Raw genomic sequence first — 21,852 nt, 5'->3', positions numbered from 1 at the left:
ATCCTGTTAGGTTTCCAAGAAGCAGCATGATCAAATTAGTCTTTTAGAAGAAATTAATCAGCTTCCATAAGAGGTAATAAAAGTTGCTCCTCTTTTAGTTTATGCTAGCAGAGTGCTAATTTATTAGGCCTTTATTTGTTGGAGCATTCTAACTTTTCTTGTTCTTAGGTAATTACGAAAACATTTTTACAGATGTTTTAGAAAATTACTATTTTTTAAATGTCAGATGTAACTAAATTTTTTTCCTAGAGAATGTCTCTTTAGTATTATGCTCAGAGGGTTCTTTCAAAAAGTTACATTGATATTCCTGATATAGCAGAAAATAATACCATTTCTCTTACCTAGTCCTAAAGTTTCTAAGCAAATATAGCTATCCTGATCATTCAGAACAGTGAAGTGTCAATGTACCTTCAGCCAAAGCCCACCAGGAATATATCTGTAAAACGAGTTGGGTGGATTACTTGTTGCAGCCAGGGAGAACACACATCGTGAAAAATGATCTCAAGATTGTATCAGAAAGAACCTTTTATAGGATCTGAGCTTTTCTTGGATGATTTAAGGGAGGGTCTAAGGAATCAGGGGTTTGCTCAGATTGGATACTATCAGAAGGTAGAAAAGTCTATAGAGTATTTTCTGGATGGCACAGTGTGACCTTGCCTTTATCTGTACTTAGGCAAAATTATGAAGTGACCTTATTTTCTTTCATGTTACCATGGTCTCAGAGTAACCATGGTATTCTGTGAGATTGTTTATGAGATCACTGGGCACTAGGGGCTGCTTGTTATCTTTCTCAGAAGGAATACCTGGGCATGGATTAAATAAAAATTTACCAACCAGATGAAATTTCTTTTACGATTGTAACTCTGTAACATTTGGATTGTTACCTCTCTGTTTTTTAAAATCATTTACTATACTTTGCCATGTTTTAGTGTAGTTATTGGTGGTGGTAGTAGTAATGATTACATAAGAATTATTATGAGGAAAGAGAGAAGTTTGGAGAGTTACAGTTGGATCACATTATGGAGAGACTTAGATGTTAGACTGAGAACTTTCAACTTAATTCTGTAGCCAGAAGGTTGTAACAGGGGCCAGACTTAACTATATTTTGTTACAGGGAGAGTAATGTGAGAGGAGAAACTGTGATTGTCTTGAGGCAGGGGCTGTGTCTCATTCCTTCATTTGTGCTTAGTGGCTTAGCACAGGGCCCAGTAGGATTGAATCAATTCCAGTGAGAACATAGTGAAGGCAGGGAAAACTACTTAGAAGATTATTATAATAGCCCAGGAGATGAGGCTAACCTATGATTTTTGATCTCTCATGGAGATGGAGGGAAAATCACTGAAGCAGAATCTGTTGTCTTGGAAAGTGATTAGATGAAAAGGTGTGATGAATGGGAAGAAGATGAATGTAAGTTATCAAATGTGGATGACTGGGAAGATGACATGTCAGTTAAGAAAATAGGAGAACCAAGAGAAGGGGTTTTATTAGGTAAGAAAACTGCTAAAGGTTTTAGATATATATTTTAATCACTTGAGATTGAGATTCTGGCAGGACAGAAGGGTAGAGGAGTTTGAATATGTAGGATTGGAACTTGAAAGGTGCCAGAGAAGTTAGATACAGATGTAGATTCAAAGTGGGGCGGTGGGAGGTGGGCATGAGTTTATGGAAGACAGAAATCTCTAGTAAAGAGTTTCATCCACTAAGGAAGCTCAGTGTTACAGTGCCAACTGCCACAGACCCCTTTCGGAGCAAATAAGACCATTCCAGGAGGCTTCCTAAGCTCTCCCAGAAGAGGGAGACACAAGCAAACTAATCTTCCTGAATCAGGAAAAGTTTTATCTTTTCAGTGCTAAGATTAAAAATTCTCCATCCTCTAAGCTCAGGTGGTAACTCTCATCTGTTCTCATCTCTTGCTTTAAGAAAAAGCAGCTGCTGAGGGAAGAGCTGCAAGTGTTCTGAAGAACTTGGCTCCCAGTTCTTCATCTTATCCCACAAGGTTCGAGTTCACAGAAAGATGTTTTTACTTGGTCTCCCTAGGCTTTATCTTGAGAGAAATGAAATTTCCTCTAAAACCCTGAATCCAGATACTCTTGTTTTTTAATGTTTTCGTATTCTTTTATTTTGTTCTTGTTTGTGTGCGTATGTATGTGTTTTGTCCCACCGATTTAAAGTGTAACTAGAATGTTATGCATATGGTTAAACTATACATCAGATATCCTATGTTTTCCTACAAGTAGATTTTTTTTCCCCTTGGATGTGATATATTCATATGCATTCCTACTGCTTTTTGTTTTTATATACAACCATTGTGATTTCTCTAGCAGAAAGCATCTCATATCTTCATCTTAAAAGTCAGCAGAAGATTTAAAGTAGACTCAGATGAGCAAAAGGCCCGTTCCTGGGCAGAGCTTAGGGATCTTCACAGCATCAACTAGGAAAGAATTATGCACTTTCCTGCCCTCTAATTAGTGCTCCAATATAAATGTAATGTGAGCTACGTATATAATATAAATGCTTTAGTATCCAAATTAAAGCAAGAAGAAACATGCAAAATTAATTTTAATAAAATACTCTATGTAACCCAGTAGTACATTTGAACATGTAATCAGTATAAAGAAGATATTGAGATATGTTACATTCTAGTTTTTGTTTTCGTATGAAGTCTTTGACATCTTGTGTGTATTTTACATTTATACCACATTTCGATTGAGACTATCTGCTTAACCCTATGTAGCTGCTATCAGCCATATTGGACAGTGCAGCTCTGTATGGAGGTCACTGGGTTTGGCTTTAAACCTGAACTATGTAGCAGGAATTGACCAAAAAAACACAAAATAGAAAATTCCTTCAGGTTTTAAACCATAGGTCCATTTATTCATTCATTCATTGAACTTTGACTAGTTTTTTCTATTTTTCAATCCCAGTGCTAAGGGCTTTGGATACTAAATAAAAGACATTGCTTGATTCTTAGTTTATGATACTCATGGACAGACAGCAAAGTGTAAATCAGATGATAGGACAGTGAGGCCTTGTTTCTGGACCAGAGGATGGTGGACATGTCTTCCAGTTACGGGGACTAGACCTTCTGGCTCTCAAATCTATCTTCACATGGCCGTGACTTCCAGCAGTCTTCAGTTCAGGAGTGTAGTGTATTCCAGCACTCACTGCTGGAAGAGATCTATCCGTCTGGGAACTTTTTCTTTCTTTGTTAATACTGTCTTTTTGCTCAAAATCATGTTTCCCATCCTTTCCTTACATCTTATAAATCATACGTCTTCTAAGTTTCTAAGTTAGGGTCTTCCGTACAAGTTCCCTTCTTTGTAGAAACACTTCCAGTAGACATGGAATCGTGGGGAGCCAGCACATGCTGTTTCTTAGCGCTGCTGCTTGGTGTTGCTCACATGTCTGCTGTCTCTGAACTTGCCTGGTCTCAAGGTTTAGTTAGTCATGTTTTATAGCTGTTTCAGTTGTCTTTTTTACTATTGAAAGGAATATATAATCATCTTTTTATTATCAGGGAAATTACCTTTAGTTTATAGAGATGAGAAGGTCCTTAAACATGTTTTCCTTCTCTACCCAAGAAAATATGATCCTACCAATATAATTAGCGTTTCAAATAGTTTTCCTCAGTATCACTCTAATGTGCATTGTTTTTACTCCTCTATTTATGTTTTTACTTTTTATTTTAAATTCTTGTAGATTCATAGGAAGTTGCAAAAATAGATCCCTTATTTCGCCCAATATCCCACAACAGTTACATTTTATATAGCTGTAGTACAGTTGTCAAAACCAAAATTGACTTTAGAGTATGCATAGTTCTGTGCCATTTTATCACTTGTGTGGATTCCTGCAACAACTACCATATTTAAAACACAGAATTATTGCACCACTACAAAGTTCTCTCTTCTGCGCTGCCTTTTAATAGTCACAACCACTTCTTCCCCTACCATTCCTAACCCCTGACAACCACTAATGTTTTCCATATCTAAATTTTGTCATTTCAAGAATTTTATATAAATGGTGTTATACAGTGTGTGAGCTTTTGAGATTGGCTTTTTTTCACCCAACATAATACCCTGGAGATCCATCCAAGTAGTTGTGTCTATCAGTAATTTGTTCCTTTTTACTGCCGAGTAGTAGTCCATAATATGGATGTTCCACAGTTTTTTTAACCACTTGTGTCTATAATAGATAGACATGTTGGTAGTTTCCAGTTTTTGACTATTACAGATAAAGCTATTATGAATATTTGTGTAGATGTAAATTTTCATTTCTCTAGGATAAATGGCCAGTAGTGCGATTTCTGGGTAATGTTGTAACTGTACGTTTAGTTTTCAGAGAAACTGGCAAACTGTCAGAGCGGCTGTGCTATTTTAGATTCTCGTCAGCATTGTATGAGTGATCCAGTTTCTCTGCATCCTCACTAGCACTTAGTGTTGTCATTATTATTTTTTTAATTTTAGCCATTCTGGTAGGTGTGTAGTTGATATTTCATTGATTTGTTGGTCTTGGGGGAGTAAAGAATGGGTATCATTGTGTTTGTTTTTTAAGATTTTTAGGTGCTTGCAGTGTGTGTCCAGGCCTGGCAGATGTTATATATTCATCTCTAGGTAAACACAATAACTTAATTTAATTCAGTTTGAATCAGTAAACAGAGTCTCCCGTTTGCTGGGGACGGTTAGGCAGAGAATGTGGGACATTTAACATCTTTTAAACTCCTGCCAGGTTCTAGGTATTCTTACAGATACTTTCACTTAACTTATTTTAAAGAACTAATGATTTATCATGAGAGACTATTTAATGCAGTTGTTTTAAGTGCTGTATAGAGTTATAAAATTAAAGGATAACAATGACTCTGGAGTGGGGGTGTGTGAGCCAACTGAATTACAACTAAAAGTGAGACGTTTCTTAGAGATGAACCATTCTATCTTAGTTCGTTCAGGCACCTATAACAGAATACCACAGACTGACTGGCTTATAAACAATAGAAATTTATTTCTTACAGTTCTGGAGGCTGGAAATTCCAAGATCAAGGCACCAGCCTGCTTCCTGGTTTATAGACAGCCGTCTTTTCCCTGTGTCCTCAACATGGTGGAAGGGGTGAGGGGGCTTTCTGGGATTTCTTTCACAGGGCACTAATCCTATTCATGAGGGCTCCACCCTCATGAGCTAATCACCACCCAAAGGCCCACCTCCAAACCATCACACTGGGGCAGTAGGTTTCAACATATGAAACTTGGGGGCGGGGACACAAATGACTTAGTCTGTAGCACATTCCAATTCTTCATCTTACAAATGAAGAGACTGAGACTCAGAGAAGATCAGTGGCTTTCTCAAGGTTATAGGCTCTTAGAAGATCCAAGGAAAAACACAGTTCCCTGATTCCCAGTGGGTACTATTTCCATAAACCCCCAGGGAGACCTTATTTCTTTGAGAAGGAATCTCTGACTGCTGGTTTAGTTTATATACAAAATCCCTATCTGAAAGTTTCTTTACCCAGTGCAGTGAGTAGAAGCTGGTCCTGCCTGGTGAAACCCATAGGGAGAAAAAGAAAAGTACATGCCCCTTCTTGGCTGAGGACTTGCTTTGTGTAAAGGTTTTGGACCAAAACATCTCTGAAACAGCAAAATGGAGTTGTACCAGGTAATATCTATGGAGAGCACCTGGGGTCATCACCCTATTAAATATTTCCTAATCTGTTTTCACAAACATCCATGGCTAAATTAGTGGAGAAGTTACAATAATTTCAAAAGACAGGATCTTTATTTACTAGGATACTCTAAAGATCATTAATTTTATTTAGTTTCTTGTAGCTATTTGTTCCCTTAATCAACATAGAAAATGGATCTTTTTTTGGTTTTTGTTTTATAGTGAGCAATGTAGGATTATTCTTAAATTTAAATAAGTGTCTGATTATACTCAACCTGAGGCAAGGAATGTTGATACAGGAGTGGACATAAGTTTTTTATTTGGATCAGTGTTCCTGAAATATCTAAACATCAGTAAAATACATTAGTAATCTTCTAGTACATCATTTCTATATCAGATTAATTGGTGTGAAAAATTATGCATACTTTATTTTGCAAATTGAGCTGGGTGTGATGATGATTTACAAGCTCATTTTTCTTGATGCTATCATGAGTGTTTCTATAGTTTTATGTGTGGATATGTCTCATCAGTGAGGAGGCTAGGAACAGAGAGACATGAGACCCAATCTAGTTCTATTTGTGTGAACAAATTCTCTCTTGAAGACCCAGTTTTACCTGGAATGTGAGGAAATTGAAGTAAATGACATTTCTGTTGTTTTCCAGTTCTGATAATCTGATCAAAATAAGTAAAGCTAAGAAGCCACAAGTTAATAAAATTAAAAAGTTTGCATGTGTAACCTGTGGCCTGTATGTCACATTCTTGATATAGTACTCACTCTTACAACATCCTAAGTCTTTTGAATGCTCTGTTGGCTCTGCTATCTTCAGCTAATGTTCTTTATTTTAGCCGCTAATCCTTTGAAAACCTATGAGTTAAAAAAGAAAAAATTTTTGTATGATAATTTTTTAATGCCTAATTTATTATTGATGCAGTTTCTGTGTGTTTAACACCTAAAGTCTATCTCCCCTTTTAAATGCTTTCACTTTTTGCAAAAAAAACTGGAATCTGCTACTTTAAAAAGAGATACATGATGATAAATGTAATTGTGTGCCAGAAAAAATATATTATTTCATATGCATTAACTACAAATATTAGAGGAAAATAATTTTTTCTTAACGTATGAAAAATAACTAGTTTTGGATTATGATGTATTTTTAGTAATTTGGGCTGCCTATATTTTAAAGAATGAAATCTGTCTTCTCATTAACACTGTTGTTATTTTTTTTTTAAAGTATGACTGTGGTTTCTCTATTTTTGGTTCCCTTTTTTATTATACCTCCCTACCCCCATCTCTCTCTGCACAGGGTGGGTATTCTGCCCCCTCCTTCTCTCCTTGGCAGGGCTCCTTCCAAGGCATCCCACGGACTGTTCCACCGCACCGCAGACAGAGTGAGTCTGTGTCTCTCACTCCTATCCTGCTCTGGCTTCCCGTTCATGGTATTCCCCTTCTGCATGACTGTCCCTCCCCAGCACCTCCTCTCCCTCCAGAGTGACCTGCAGGCACACGCTAAACCAGCACTCCCTGGGCTCTCCTCTCTTAATTAATACTTCCTTTGACTGCATGTAAATAGACTTTTCTCCTTAGAGCCTTAGGAAAGCTGTCTGAAGTTAATGTCATTCTAATGCCGTTTAAACCTATTGCCAGTGACCCTATACCTACTGACATGCATCTGTCTTTAATATATTTTCTATTTTCATGACCTTGAGATATATGAATAAAAATTGTTTTTTAAATCTAGTCATGTTAAAAATGTATACACTATCTGCAGTAGTATAATGGACAGATGCATATTGTTTAGGGAGCAGGCTTACTAGACCATTGCACATTTCTTTAAATATTTTCTAATCAAAAGGTGTTGATTGTGTTTCACTGTCATCTAATACAAAAATCTTTTAAATCATTTTTAAGAGTGTTTTTTAATAACTAATATGTCTTGTAATTTATCAGCTGCTTTACAGTACAGAAGAAATGGCTTTTGAATATGCATGGTTTACTAACACTTCTAATGATTTAGTAATTGTTTGACTTCAAAAAAAATCTTTGTTTACATTAAATCTGCTTTCCAAAACAGTGTTTATTATTTTGTGTTATGTACTTAAGTATATAACTGGTAAGTTGGTTATATTTTATCTTTTTTGAAAAGTCACCCCAAAAAAGCTAATGTTAATGAAAAAGATATAAATGTTGTCAGAGTCACTTTTATGCCTTCTCCATGGATTTGCCCTGATTTGTGATTCATATCAATTTTTTCATAAATTATTCTTGTCAAAATCATGTGAAGTATCAAAGGTCCAAAAGGGGGAAATTTTAAGCAGTTAAAATTTTAAAATGTGATTTATTCAAATAATTTGTTTCTTGAATTAGTCAATTATGAAGTATCAATATGAATTTGAGACAAGGTTTGAAGTTTATTTTTTGGCCATTATGCCTTTCCTTCCCTTTTGCACTTTTTAAAGAACAATGGAATAGAGAGTTTGCATAGGCTTTTATATCAAGTTTATTTACTAGCAAGTTAATTTGTTGAGTGAAAACGTTCCTCCCTTTTCCTCCTTTCCCATCTCCTACCACCTTTGTAAATCCTCCTTTTTACTTCCCTTGCTTCAATTAGGTTGCTTTCTCCTCTATTTAAAGATGGCTAGCACATAAAGAATTATACTAAATTGCTAGTGAACTAATCTGAATTTCAAAGGGCAATTATAACAAATGATAATGTATTCTTAAGCTGTAGCCAGTATACTGCATGGTTGACAGATTTACCTCAGATTGAGGTAAATTACGCACCTACCTTAACTTTTCTGAAGCCCCCTTATAGTCCCTGTTCTTTTTCCCCACTGTTCTTCTCCCCTATTCTCCTTCTTCTCAGCTACATGTAATGTGGAATTGGAGTTTAAGGTTAATTATTCAGTATCACAAATAGTTCAGATTTATTTTTAAAACATGTTTCCCAGAAGTACCCATTTCACTAGTTTCTCATTAGTATAGCTTTAGAAATTACTTATCCCTCAGCTGAATCGTTGGCTCTCCATTTCCAAATGCTTCTTTCTCCTTTGGGTTCAGAGGTATTTTTTTCATTTCCAACTATGAAGCAGCACTGTCTGTCCTTCAGCACTACTATCAAGAACTGTGTTTCTAGCTTTTCTAGATCAAACCTGCTTTCTCTGCATCTCCAAGTTAGCATAAAGAAAGTTTGGTTCGCCAGAGTTTGGATGTGTTGGCCACCTAAGAGAAGGTATATACATTGGAGTCTTTTCCTGGGTAAGTTCTCATGGCTTATGCAACTAAGAGAACTGGCCCTGAGACTTGATCATTGAGACTTGTAGGACTCTGTTTGTGGAAAGTGATAACTAGAGGACTTGTTAACAGCTTTTTGACAGCTCTTATTGAGCTTTGAAGGTTCCTTTAAAGGAAATATGTTTAAACTACTACACTGTTTTGAATTTACCCTGAGAAAGCCTGAAGGAGTATAAAAAAATAATAATATAAAGGAGTATAAAATAATAATTATTATTATTTTATAATGATAAAATATAGAGAAGGAGAAGGGTATGAAATTATGGGAGTAAATCCAGTAGTTTTCCAGAGAGTTTTGCAATAGGTGTCCCCTTTTCCTGCACTAAACTGCTATGTATTCAGTGAAACAATATTTGTCGCCACGTTTAGTCAGTATGTGATTTCTAGTGCTGATTTTAATTTTGGAGAGGTTAATTCTGTAAGTGATGGTATGTAGTTGAGAGAGTTCTCCTACATTATCGTGTTTCAATAATAAGTTCTTTCTGATGCCCTCTTGAACATCAACTTAAGCGAACTGCATTTTTTTGTAAATGCAGAAGCCAGGTAAGCTTGGCTATTAATCTTCAGTAAGGTAGTCTGTTTTTGGTTTTTGTTTTTTAAAATGTGTAAGAGTAGTGGACCTAATAAAACAGGCATAAAGAGATAGCCTGTTGTAGATATTGCAGAGAGTGAAATAACTAATGTTTACAGGGACTATTTAGCTCTGGTAACTCCAGAAAGCTGCAGTGGCCAAGGATGTTCTTGGTGAATTTAAGAATAACTCTAAAAAAATGGAGATAAAAGGAAAATCCTGGTCTTTTAAGTTTTTTTTTTTTTTTTTTAACTTAGGAAATTTGACTTACATTCCTTTTCTCAGGTGTATTACTAGTCTCAGCTTGATGATGCTTATCTTCCAGTTTCAAATTAAATTTTCTCTAGGTTAGCAGAAAATATCTGCATTTAAACATTCAAAGGTCTTCCTGCTGTCAGTAGGCACTTCAGCTTTTGTCCAACTGACTTAACTGTCATTTGTTTAGTCTTTCTAATTTCCAACTGTGTAAAATTAAGAATGATATATACATATATATAACCTACCTCACAGTATGAAAATTTAATAAAAATAATTACTTTTGGCAAGTAAAAGCCTTAATGGTAATCTCAAATAACATTTCTTGCCGGAGCATATGCTTTCAGGAATACCTGGCTTTTCAAAAAGTATATCTTGAAATAATACCTATTTCTTATCATGCCTAAAGAGACTTAAAATTTGCTGTTTAACACCTTTCTTGAAAGAATTTAGAAATCTTACTTCCTTTAGCTTCCATTTACAGTAACTTAAATTGGAAGAAAAAAGGTGTTTTTAAGCAACAAAAATAACATAAATACATGTTTATGTCTTAATAGCCATATTAAGCCCAGCAGTTTCTTCTTAAAAAAATTTTATTGAAGTATAGTTGATTTACAATGTTGTATTTAGTTTCTGCTGTACAGCAAAGTGACTCAGTTATACATACATATATTCTTTTTCATATTCTCTTTTATTATGGTTTATCACAGGATATTGAATATAGTTCCCTGTGCTATACAGTAGGACCTTGTTGTTTATCCATCCTATATATAATAGTTTGCATTGGTAATCCCAAACTCCCAATCCAGCCCAGCAGTTTCTTGATGCAGTGCTGCCTGATTTCTAAATTTATATTACAATAATCACTAATTGTATTCACCAGAATTATATTAAGAATGGCAATTATATTGTCTGATATTTTCCTCCTCCTCTTATAAACTTCAGGGGTTGTTTCACAAACCTTTTTTGACACAAATTCATTTTACATCATAACCCAGTATATATTTACTGAATGAAACTATATATTTACAACCCAAGGCACACGTGTGTGTATATTTAAAATTCAGATTAAAGATTCATGAAACAGTACTTTCTCTTAGGACATATGATACTCTCATATTTTTTTTCCAATTTTTTGTTTTGCTTTTTTTCACATAGTATTATATGAGCATTTTTTATATAGTAAATATTTCTTGAAAACATTTTAATGGCTACATGATAATACATTATCATGTGACTATGATATCATTTATTTAATGTTTTCCTGTTGTTTGACATTGATGTTGTTTCCATTTTCCCCTGTTAAACAGAGATACTATTGTAGTGCAATTTATTCTTGTGTTTAGATCAGTGTCAGCACTAGAAGGATGGTTCTTAAAGGGTGTGTGCTTTTTAGAGATGCTTGATGTGTATTGTTGAACTGTCAAACATGTTCATAAGGTAAACATTAACGTGGCTCAATCCGATTGGCTTCACCATGTGACTGTAATCAATTGTACATATAAAGATAGCATCAGTCAGTGCTTTAATGAGAAATTAGCTCTGAGAGTGACTTTTCATAAAAATAAAATATTTTTGATGAAGTGGAAAATAGTAACTCAGTAAAAACTGAACAATTTGATTTTACAGTAAGCTATTTTTTTAAAAGTGTGGTTGATATAGAATATGACACTGTGTCCATATTTGCAGTTAATTCAAGTGCAGATTAGTCATTGGTTAATTGACTAGAAATGTGCATCAAACTCATGGTCCAGGAGGCCGTCCCATAAACGTAGGCAGGGGTTAGTTTCTTTCTCAACACCTTGCATTTATGAGAAACAAAGCAATTGCTGTTATCTGTATAAGCCTTTTATAACAACCTGCTCTGCAGATTGTGGGATTGTTTTGTTAGCTGTATTTGTTGCCATATCATAGTGCCTGCAGTATCCTACTCTGGATAAATATACCATGCGTATTGGTCACACCAGTGGAATTGTACTATTATGATGTTATTTAGTTTAGTTTTTTTTTTCCCCCTGAACTATTCTCCATCCCAGAGGTAGATGCTGATGGGTTCTTTGTCTTAGAGATATAGACTCATGAAAATTAAGCAACTCACACTAATTATGCCTGTGCAGTAAATGCTTACTTAAGTCACTATTATTCACGTTGATAGTTTTTATGTTTTTAATTAATTTGTATTGGAGTATAGTTGCTTTACAGTGTTGTGTTGATAGTTTTTAAAAGCAGTTAACTGATCAACTTAGAAAAGTCATTGAACTCCTTATTTCAGAAATTGCTTATTTATAATTTATATTTATCAGTCAGATATCTTCCCTAAGTTCTCTGAGATCTAGAGGCACTATTCTGAGATCTAGGGATTCCTTGGAATCAGATTCCTGGTCCTCAGGAATCCTTGGAAGCTTTGATTGGGTTCATGTGAATTACAGACCAGAATTCTTTGAATCTAGTTATACTAGGGATCCAGTCCTGTCTTCTATCTCTATAGTGATGTGTGGAGCCTTGCTTGTAATGTAGAACATTATATTTAAGACATACATGAAGATCAGATTATTCTTTTATTGGTCTTTAATGCAGCAGCAGTTAAAAGTAAACTAACATTCAGTTGTATTTATAATATGCAAGACTGAAATTATTAAAAATAATTTCTACTTCCTTTATAAGGGATTACATGCAGCTAAACCTTTTTAGATCTTTGGAGTATGAATATTAATTGTGTCAAAATTCTTTTCAGTATTTTATTTGGTAAGATTCTTCAAGTGATTCCTTTTAAGGGTAAGATTATATACACTGTTCTGTGGATATGAATATTTGTATTAACTTGCAAACCACTTCATCAAGAAAGTATAAATCTATTAAGAATATGTTTTCATTTTATAGAAATATATTAAAATAATAATGCCTAGAAAAATACAACAAAAGAAAAGCAAATACCGTTGGCTGCTACCCAGTCATGGCAATTCCTTGGTGTTGTATGTGGTCTCTGACACCACTGTCCTGTCTTTTTCTTGTCTCTGCTTTCCCATTATGCCATTGGCAAGGAGTTGAGAAGTTAGTCCATTACTTCTCTGACAAAGCGTGGTACAGTACAATTTCAGATTTTTTCCTACCACCTTCTTCATTGTAACTTTTTTCCCCCCAGTTTGCATGATGCATGTCAGAGCCTGCATGAAATTACAGGCATGTTACAAATGGCTCCATTACCATCTTCCTTTTAACCTTTGAAATGTATTTAATAATGATAATAAACTTGTATGTATCAAGAAAATAATATTAGGTCATTCCTGTATCTGTTATGCAATAGCATTTTTATGCTTTAGAACATTTTCTGCTTTCTACCTTACACACTTTGACATATTTTTACTCCATCAGGACTTGATATTTCTAGCTGCTGTCTTACTATTGGTGACTTTAGAACAAGAATGTTTACAGAAACTTCCTTTGTATGTTTACAGATATGACTATTTTTTCTTATGTTAATGCTAGAAATCTTTGAAGTGCTATGAAATGGTGAAGGTGAAGAGTTTTTGTGATGAGTGCTAATTTGCATTTCCTTGTGTTCAGTGTGTTTCCTCCAGTGGGTCTCTTGGAGCCACTTTTCCCTGGAAATACTGCTTCACCATGTGGCTTGAATTTGGTGTCTGAGAGTTATCCTCTGTAGGACAGATCAGCTAAGAAGGAAATAGGACATTATCTAGGAAAATTAATACCTGAATGTTGGTATTGAATCTGTCTTTTGAGTTTTTAAAACAATCATCTGGCTATATTGCATATTCTGAAAGCCTGTGAACTCAATGGACTTAACCCAAATATCACAGAATAATAAAACTTTAGTGCTGCATTTTAAATTCTCTGTCAGTTCAAATTCTGGCTTTGCCATTTAAAGTCTGTGAATTTGGAGATTCTACTTAATTTCATTTAACCTCAGTTTACTCATTTACAAAAAGAAGATAGTACCTTCCACCTAGGGTCTTGTGATAATTAGAGATTATGCATGTGAGCGTAGAGTTTGGTTATCTACCATTGGAAAGAAGGGAAACCCTTCTTTTACAGTCTAGAGTATATTTCTCAAGTATTTGTAATGTGTCAGGCATAATACTAAGCACTTTATATGCATGTTATCATTTGTGATTTACAACAATTCAATGAGGTGTAGGTACTATTATCCTCATTTTACAAGTTACAAAATTCCGTCTCAGAGTAGTAAGATAATTTACCCAATATCTCACTGATAGAGATAGAGCCAGAACTCAAACCCAGATCAGTCTGACTTCAAAAGCTCAGTGATTCAATACTGTGTTGTACTAGCTCCTTCATGTAGCCACATGTAAATTTTCTCTAAACGTTAAAGTGCCTTGCATGTCCTAGCTCTGGTTTATCTCCAGGAGGGCACTTGAGGAATCTTGACTTCTGTGTCATATCAGATATGCCTCCTGTGGATTTAAAACATATAGATATGACTGACATTATTGAGATATGTATTTGGAGCCTAGAAACCTTGCAATCTGTAGCAACTAGTTTATTATAATACTATTATAGAACTTGCTTCCCCCCCCGCAAGATGTAGTTACAAAAGGGCAATGGCTTGAATTAATCATTTTCACACCTTTTAATAATCGTAAGTGACATTTACTGAGCAATTTTGATGTGCTCTGGGAGGTTCTATCCTAAGTGTTTTACATGTTATAATCATTTTTAATTATTAGAATTAGAAATGGAAAATAGTTGAATGCTTGTTAAGACAGTTTCCCTAACATATTTCATCCAGAAATGTCGAGCCTCCAACTAAAAAACAACTCTGGCGTAGCTGGTGGGTCATTATGGGAGGTGCAGGTCATAATGGGAGGTGCTGCGTTCAAGCTAACATGTAATGAATCCTTCATGCTATGCCTCTAAGCATGAATCATTAAGCTGACTCCAAACTTATTTAGAGAAAACATTTTTTTAATTATAAGATTTCTTTTCCATCAGTTATTAAGACTCGTTTAAATTAGTGCTGCATCATTGACCTAATAGGGGAGTATCATTTTGCTAGTCTATTACCAAAGAAGCTGTGCTGGAATATACCACTTACCAATATTCATTTATTTATTTATTTATTATCTAGTAAATACATATTTAATCCCTGCTATGTGCCAAATACTGAGGATACCAACTACGACAACAAAAAATGAATAAAGCACGGTATGTGCCTTAAGAAGCGCATAGTCTCTGGTTATCTTTGTAAGCAGCACAGAATAGACATTTAAGGTTATCATTGAAGATGCCTATCAATCCCTTGCATAATTACCCAGTAGTGCCTATTGCTGGCACTCTTGACCTTAACATCTGTAGCCATTGCATCTGAGAATTCTCAGAATAGTGTGCTGAAGTATATGTATTTAACTACTAAAGTAAGACTTGAAGTTGCTGAGTCCAGTTAGAAGCCCTGAGTTCTTTCAGTCTAGGAATGGATCCACATTTTTAAGCTTTAGTAACCAACCTTTCTACAAGTTGCAAGGATGGAGTACTAAAGCTCTACGAATTTGTGACTACAGAGAGTTTCCAGAGGTCCCTGCAGTAGTGGGGGAATTCCTTTTGCCCTCTGAGTCTTGTGGGCGGCTGAGGCTATGTAATGAATGGGCTGGTGGGCAACTTCCCCAGAGGTCTTTTTTTGATACAGGGCAATACCTCGTCTTTCATCTTCGAAGCCGGAAACCTGAACTCATCTTAAATTCCTCTATCTCCTTCAAAACTCTTTCAATCATTTCCAGTTTTTTTCCTGATATCCTAATTTTAAACCCTTATAGTTTATCACCTGGGCTGTTAGCAATGGCGTACTACCTGGGTGTTATGCTTAACAGTCTCGTCCCCTACTGTTACATTCCTCACTGATTCCACCAGAGTGACATTCTAAAATACACATTTGGTCTTACAATTCCTCTGCTTAAAATTCATCAATGTCTCCCATCATCTACTGTACAGAGTCAGAACTATTCGGCCTGATGCGAGTTCCTTTATGAGTTGGCCCTTGCCTACACTTTCCTACCAACATTGTGCTTGCCACTTCAGTCTAACAATTTGAAGTTACTAGAACATAATTATGTTCTTTTTTTTTGCCTTTGTGTTTTGCATGTACTGGCCCTTTACCCTGAATGTTCTTCCCTTCTTGTCTTCTTGGCAAACTCCTACTTATCTTAAAACTCAGTTCAGATGTTTGCAATTCTTGGATGCCTTCTGTGACCTCTCTAATCAGGCATATATTTTCTTCTTGCTTCTACATTTTGTTATGCTTGAGACATGGTCTCCTCATTTGTCTACCTGACTCTTTCTTATGAGGCCTCTTAACCACAGGAACAGCATTGTGTTCAGGTTCATATTTTCCTACACCTACTACAGTGCATGATATATCAGACATTTTTAAAATGAATCAATGGTTTTGATATTCCTTCCTATTGATCTTATTATCCCTGATTACATGGGATTTTTCTTTTTATATTTAAAATTCATTCTGAAAACACCTGTGGTAGTGCAGTAGTAAACGTGGGCAAGATGAATTGTTAATATACAGCTGAGCGTTTAGAATTTGGGGAATTGTACTGCAAGCAGCAAGCTGTCCGAACACATCTTTGCTTTTGCTTGCTAGATGTTAAGAGGCAACTTGTTGTTCTACTTGTCAACAGGTAATTAATGACAACCCAGTCTTTAGTGGGTAACCAGTTTTACACAATCTTCCATAAATCAGGAGTAAGCCTTTCCTTGGTCCTCACTATAGTCATTTCTTGATCTTCTTCTAGAGACAGAAGATCAAGTAGCAGAATTGATTTACAAACTAGTTTTCAAATAAATAATAAAACAAGACATTTATTTTGGGATAAGGAAATTAAATTTTTATTTAAAATAAACTTAAAAATATAAAATCTATATTATTCAGCATTTAGAAACCACTGATTTATTTAATGTAATTAAATGATAGTATGGACACTTTTTGTATAGTTGGTCAGTCTAACTCCTCTCAGTTAAAAGACTCAAAATTTTATTATTTTTTAAAAACCTGATTACTTTCTAGTTCTTTAGTATTTGTTACTGAGCTTTACTGCCTTTAATACAAGCAGAACATCTTTCTGACCTGACACTCTGCTGTATTTCCATTTAGTTCTCTGGTAAGCAGTGGTCATTTGGGTAATATAAGTAATCAGAACAATGCACATGGATAATTTATCTACAGTTCATAGTACTCCTTTTCTGGAGGCTTGATTATCTTAATAATCAGTTTAATCTTACTTAGAAAATTATACCTGTTTATGCTTTGAGCTGGTAGTGCATGTTTATACCATTTTTTTCCTTATGGGCAATAGACATATTACAATAAAATCATTTTTTTAGATTGTCACTGATATTTTCAAAGGTCTTAAATTGTTTTAAGATTTTTAACTCGAGACTAGACTATCGTACTGTTTTTAAAGGTGAAAAGAGGTAAAAAGGGAAAATAGATCCCCATTCAATTAACCATTTGATATTGCACTTTTCTCCTCCTTGGTTGCTTTTTTTTTTCCCCTTAGGTAGATTTTGGTTTGCTTAATAGGGCCCTGCTTTATATTTTTACTGATCTTTCTAAAGAATATATCACTTTGGCATGGCCAGTTTTTTCTAGGGAATCCCAAGGAGAGTCTTGAATAAATTCCTTGATGATTTTAGTACCTCTAAATCATCTCTATGGTGATATATTGTGAAAATGCCCAGTGACTTTAACTAGGACATTTATCTTGAAGCAAAAACTGAGATGACTTATTTATTTTAAATATTCAAAGATAAAAGTTTAATGTAACATATTCTGCATGGATTAACTTTGAGTAGTCATTTTCTTGATTTTTATTATTCTTATAAATAGCAAGTCAACCCCATGCCATCACGACCAGCCATCCCTCCATGAGGTGGTGACCTTTGTTCTCAGTCACTTGTAACCCCTCCATAATCTAATCCCTGATTGCTGACTCTGGTAGCCATCGTCCAGTGCCGGTCAAGGAGGTGAAAACAGGAGCAAAACACAAATGATGCAACATAAATAGATTCACCCTTTCTTTTGGGGAAATTAGAGATACTGTGTAGATTTGTTTGTGGATTAGCATAGTAAAAAAATTATTAGTAAAATATGGTCTTTTAAAAACATTCATGTTTCAAAGCCCTTTGCCAAATTTTTTGACATTTTCAGCCCACATCATTTAATAGAACGTATATATGAGTGTGTGTGTGTGTGTGTGTGTGTTTGTTTAAACATTTAGAGCAACTATTCCTGTATCATGATATGACCAATAGGCTCTGCCCCATAAACTTTTAACTGTTTGGGCCATTGAAAGATAACTTTAAGATTCATATTTCTTTACTGAATGCCCCAAAGTAATGGAAGTTGTATGTTTCCTCTGATTTGTATAGAATATAATCACACAATAAGCTTCAGAGAAGTGTGTGCAAGGCATGTGAGCCTTAAGAACTTTACTTTTGTAGGCTTCTGAGCTTTAGTTCAAGTTACAGGCAACTTGAAATCTGTTTTAATCTCAGACATCATTCAAAAGGCTGGTTATTTTTAGTTTTATTAATGGACATTTGCTCTTGGGGAAGGTAAATCTGTTTTTCACATATCAGCCATAAGAGAACCTTGGTTGATCCCTCAAATGGCAGTGAGACAGAACAAATAAGCTGTGAAAACATTTTATTCTGAAACTTTTCAATAAGAATATTAAAGGTAGGTTAACATTAGCTAAAGATGTTGACCTATTTTTTTTTAAGTTATTAGAATTTCACATCAACTGAGAATATAATCTTCATTCTAAATTGTTTGTCTGCTGGTAATTTTAATTCTCGATAGAGGTACAGCACCTGACACTTTGAAGTTAATGCTTCCTCTGGTGAAGTGTATTAAAGTGGTATAGAGCTTTCCTTAAAAAATAAGCCTTTAAAATGGGTAATATTCTGAAGGTCATAGTTGCTATCTGAATGTTATATGGAGATTAAACCAAAGGGCTCTAGAAATCATTCTGTCAAGCTCTCTTATATATGAAGTTTTAAATAATTAATGAATCAATTAAGGTAGGAATCTTTTTTTACAGTAAATCAGTACTTTAATATTTTTCTTTTCTCCTGTTTGATTTTGGATCTTGTTTAGTGTTTACTGCCCGTACCATTTTTTGTTTGCATCATCACTCTTGTATGTGTCTCATGAATTACTTGACTATTGCAATTTATTTTTTAATTAAAAAACCCCCACATGCTTCTCATATTAAAACATAATAAGTACCAACACAGCCTAATTGGAACTTATATTAATTCTGGGTGTTATTTCTAAAATGAATTGTTGCTAATGTTGTTTTTAATTCTAATAGCCTCAAGTACTACAGCCTTCCAGCAGCCTTCCCAGACCCACAGACCACGCCCAGGGAAAACTAGTAAAGCCACAACATATCGAGGCCCACAGTGAGTGCATAATCCAGGGCATACATCAGGCTGTTGCACCTCTGGATGAAAGCTTTACACACGGCTTGCAACAAGAAAGCAGCAGTGGTCTGGAAGACCGGCCTTTTTCATCAAGCCCACAATTCACTAAGGATGTGGTGAAGAGTACACCTTCTGAAGCAGACTTGAACATGACCATGAATGCTCAAGAGCCTTATCATTTGGCAAATAATCAAATTAGTGACATGCAGTTTGTAACCACTTCTCTTCAGACACTTCCCCAGTCAAGTATAGTAGACCAGGCTAAGAGAGTTGGAAGAAATCAGTCTTCACCAGAGGGCTACACATCTCAGCCCAAGTCCTTGAAGCTTTTTAAGCCATCCATCTTGAATTCTGTGGTACCTCCTCCAGTTCCTGAAACGTTTCCAAGTGGGAATCCCACTTGTAAGAAGTCACCAATAATCACACCATGTAATTCTGCAAAACTCCAGCCAACATCTAGTCAGACAAATCTTGCAAATAATCCAAATCCAAAAGCATCTAAGCTCCGCCCCCCTGCTGGCTCTTTCAAACAAAAACAAATAAGCAACCCCCGACTAGAGCCTCAAAACTTCCAGGCCAAGACAAGCATCCCAAGGCCACTAACAAGAAGAAAAGAAATCATGCAGAATCCTAATGACAATTTGAATTCTGGGGATTGTTTGGCCTCTAATCAATATTCTCGTCTTCCTAAACCAAAGATACATTAAGCATAGCCATCACCTGCCAATTTGTTTTTTTAAAAAACAGTCTGTAATAGCTTTATGTGCAGTTTGCTACTGTGATGGAGGTTCCATTAAAAGCTTGCAAATCTAAAAATTAAAATGTGGAAGCTTCTACTAGTTTGGCTCTTCCATTTTATATCCTGGTTGAAGTACATAGTATTTGAGCATATTTGTCTCAGGTAAACACAAAAGTTTGCTTACCCATTCAGAGGTCTACAGAAGGCTCTAATCATGTTATCCATCCCTCTGCACATCAGAAAATTCATAATATTCCACTTAGCAGGCAACAAATGTGCTTTGCTGATTTAGTCCTTTTAAGGTCTGTATTAATTGTGGTTGTCAGAGCCTCACCCTTTTTCACTCATCCCTCCTGTGAATATGGTTACTATTTTAACTAAAGATTTGGTGATAACGGAAGATGGTAGTCTGTAAGTAGAGTTCTGGCCAGTGATTTGTATATTTAAAAGGTCTATGCAAAAGCTCTGTGATGAATACAGGAGATCAGGCTTTTATTGGGAAGTTTATGTAAGTTTTATTTTTCTTTGCTATAGTCTCAATATTTATTTACCAGACAAATTCCCCTGGCTAAAAATGTTTCATATTATATATATATAAACCAATTATATGTTGCTTTAACATCTTGTTTTACACACACACACACACACACACACACACCCCATTTGTGTTTGTTTTTGTTACTGAATAAATTTTGGAAAGCTCGAGTGAGGATACATCTTGAAACCTGACATAAAGATGTATTCATTTGTAACATATGTTGGTGCTAGAGTTTTGCTGGTAATTCCATTTTGAACCCTATCGGCTTATGGATCCATGATAGCTGTTTTGAGGTTCCACAGTATATATTTTAAATTAAGTCTTTATTGTAATGTTTATATTTATTGACTTTTTGCTAATATCCGAAGACTGGAATAATGGACTTGAAATGTTTGCACAGAACTTTGATGGGATATAAATATCCCATATATAGGGATTTAAAACTATTTTCTATAGCAAAGCGAGTTAAAGTATTTTGAGTATAATTGTAAATTTAAGTAAGACTATCTTGAGAAAACCGGAATTCATAATAGCTGTGTTTTTTTGAGTTTTCCAGGTTTCCCTTTTATGTTGGTGTATGTTTGAATGACAATTTCTTGAAAGTAGATTTGGGAAGAAAAATAAAATTGGAAAGGGGAAATTATGTTTTATTAAAAGGTATTAAAAGATATTTCAATGGCAATATGTTTATTTATTTTAATGTGCTAGGAAGGTAGCTGTGGAACTGCCAAGGGACCATATGCATTAACCTAATTATGCTGCAGGCCGCTTGTCGGGTGGTTCAGTAAATTTGCCCTCCTGTTTTCCCAAATCATGACATCTCTAGGCTGTTCAACTGTTGCTGCTTTTGTTAGAATTAATGTCTTTCACACAGTATTTACAGTGTCAATTTTTGTTGTGATCAGCTGACCAAAAATTTATCAAAAGGGTTTATGGCCAAAAAATCAGTCACTGAAATTCCTAGGGATCCCTTTAAAAAAATGTACATCACCCCATTTTAGAGGAACAACACAGCAAGTACTCTAGTGGAAATTTGAAAAGAGGTGTTTACTACCATTTGATGCAATCTTCCTTTACCTATAAGGAACCATTCGAGTGAATTTGCCATTCACCAGATATCAGCCATTCTTGGATTTGGTAAGAGGTGAGCAACACAAATCTAGTATCATACTCTCATCTGACAGCACTTCTGTCAGAGAAGCACTAAAGTTTAGAAAGTTTTTCACATAGTCCAGATACCGTTACTATGCTAAGCGATCAGACATATCAGGAAGGCTCTTTTTTCTTCATAGGGACAAGCAGTAATAGCTGAAGCTGTAAGTGGGTACATGTGGTTT

At 35.2% G+C, this 21,852-nt stretch overlaps 1 protein-coding gene across 6 annotated transcripts in view; it reads left to right on the top strand.

The window, feature by feature from the left end:
• CCSER2 (coiled-coil serine rich protein 2) overlaps window positions 1-20,077 on the top strand; it is a 154,764-nt gene extending 134,687 nt beyond the window's left edge. For 3 of the 6 annotated variants that reach the window (XM_061179891.1, XM_061179882.1, XM_061179935.1), the window contains one exon: window positions 19,127-20,077. In XM_061179891.1, coding sequence (XP_061035874.1) covers window positions 19,127-19,945 — 819 coding nt within the window. In that variant the 3' untranslated portion in view covers window positions 19,946-20,077. Of the gene's footprint in view, window positions 1-6,953; window positions 7,039-19,126 lie in introns of all 6 variants that reach the window. The other 3 variants (XM_061179901.1, XM_061179911.1, XM_061179921.1) reach the window with 3 other exon arrangements.
• The last annotated feature ends 1,775 nt before the right edge of the window (window positions 20,078-21,852 follow it).

The sequence above is a fragment of the Eubalaena glacialis genome, chromosome 1 (assembly GCF_028564815.1).
Source record: "Eubalaena glacialis isolate mEubGla1 chromosome 1, mEubGla1.1.hap2.+ XY, whole genome shotgun sequence".
NCBI classification, from domain to species: Eukaryota; Metazoa; Chordata; class Mammalia; order Artiodactyla; family Balaenidae; genus Eubalaena; species Eubalaena glacialis.
The sequence above is the reverse complement of the archived record's forward strand: the minus strand, read 5'-3'. Positions and strand labels throughout refer to the sequence as shown.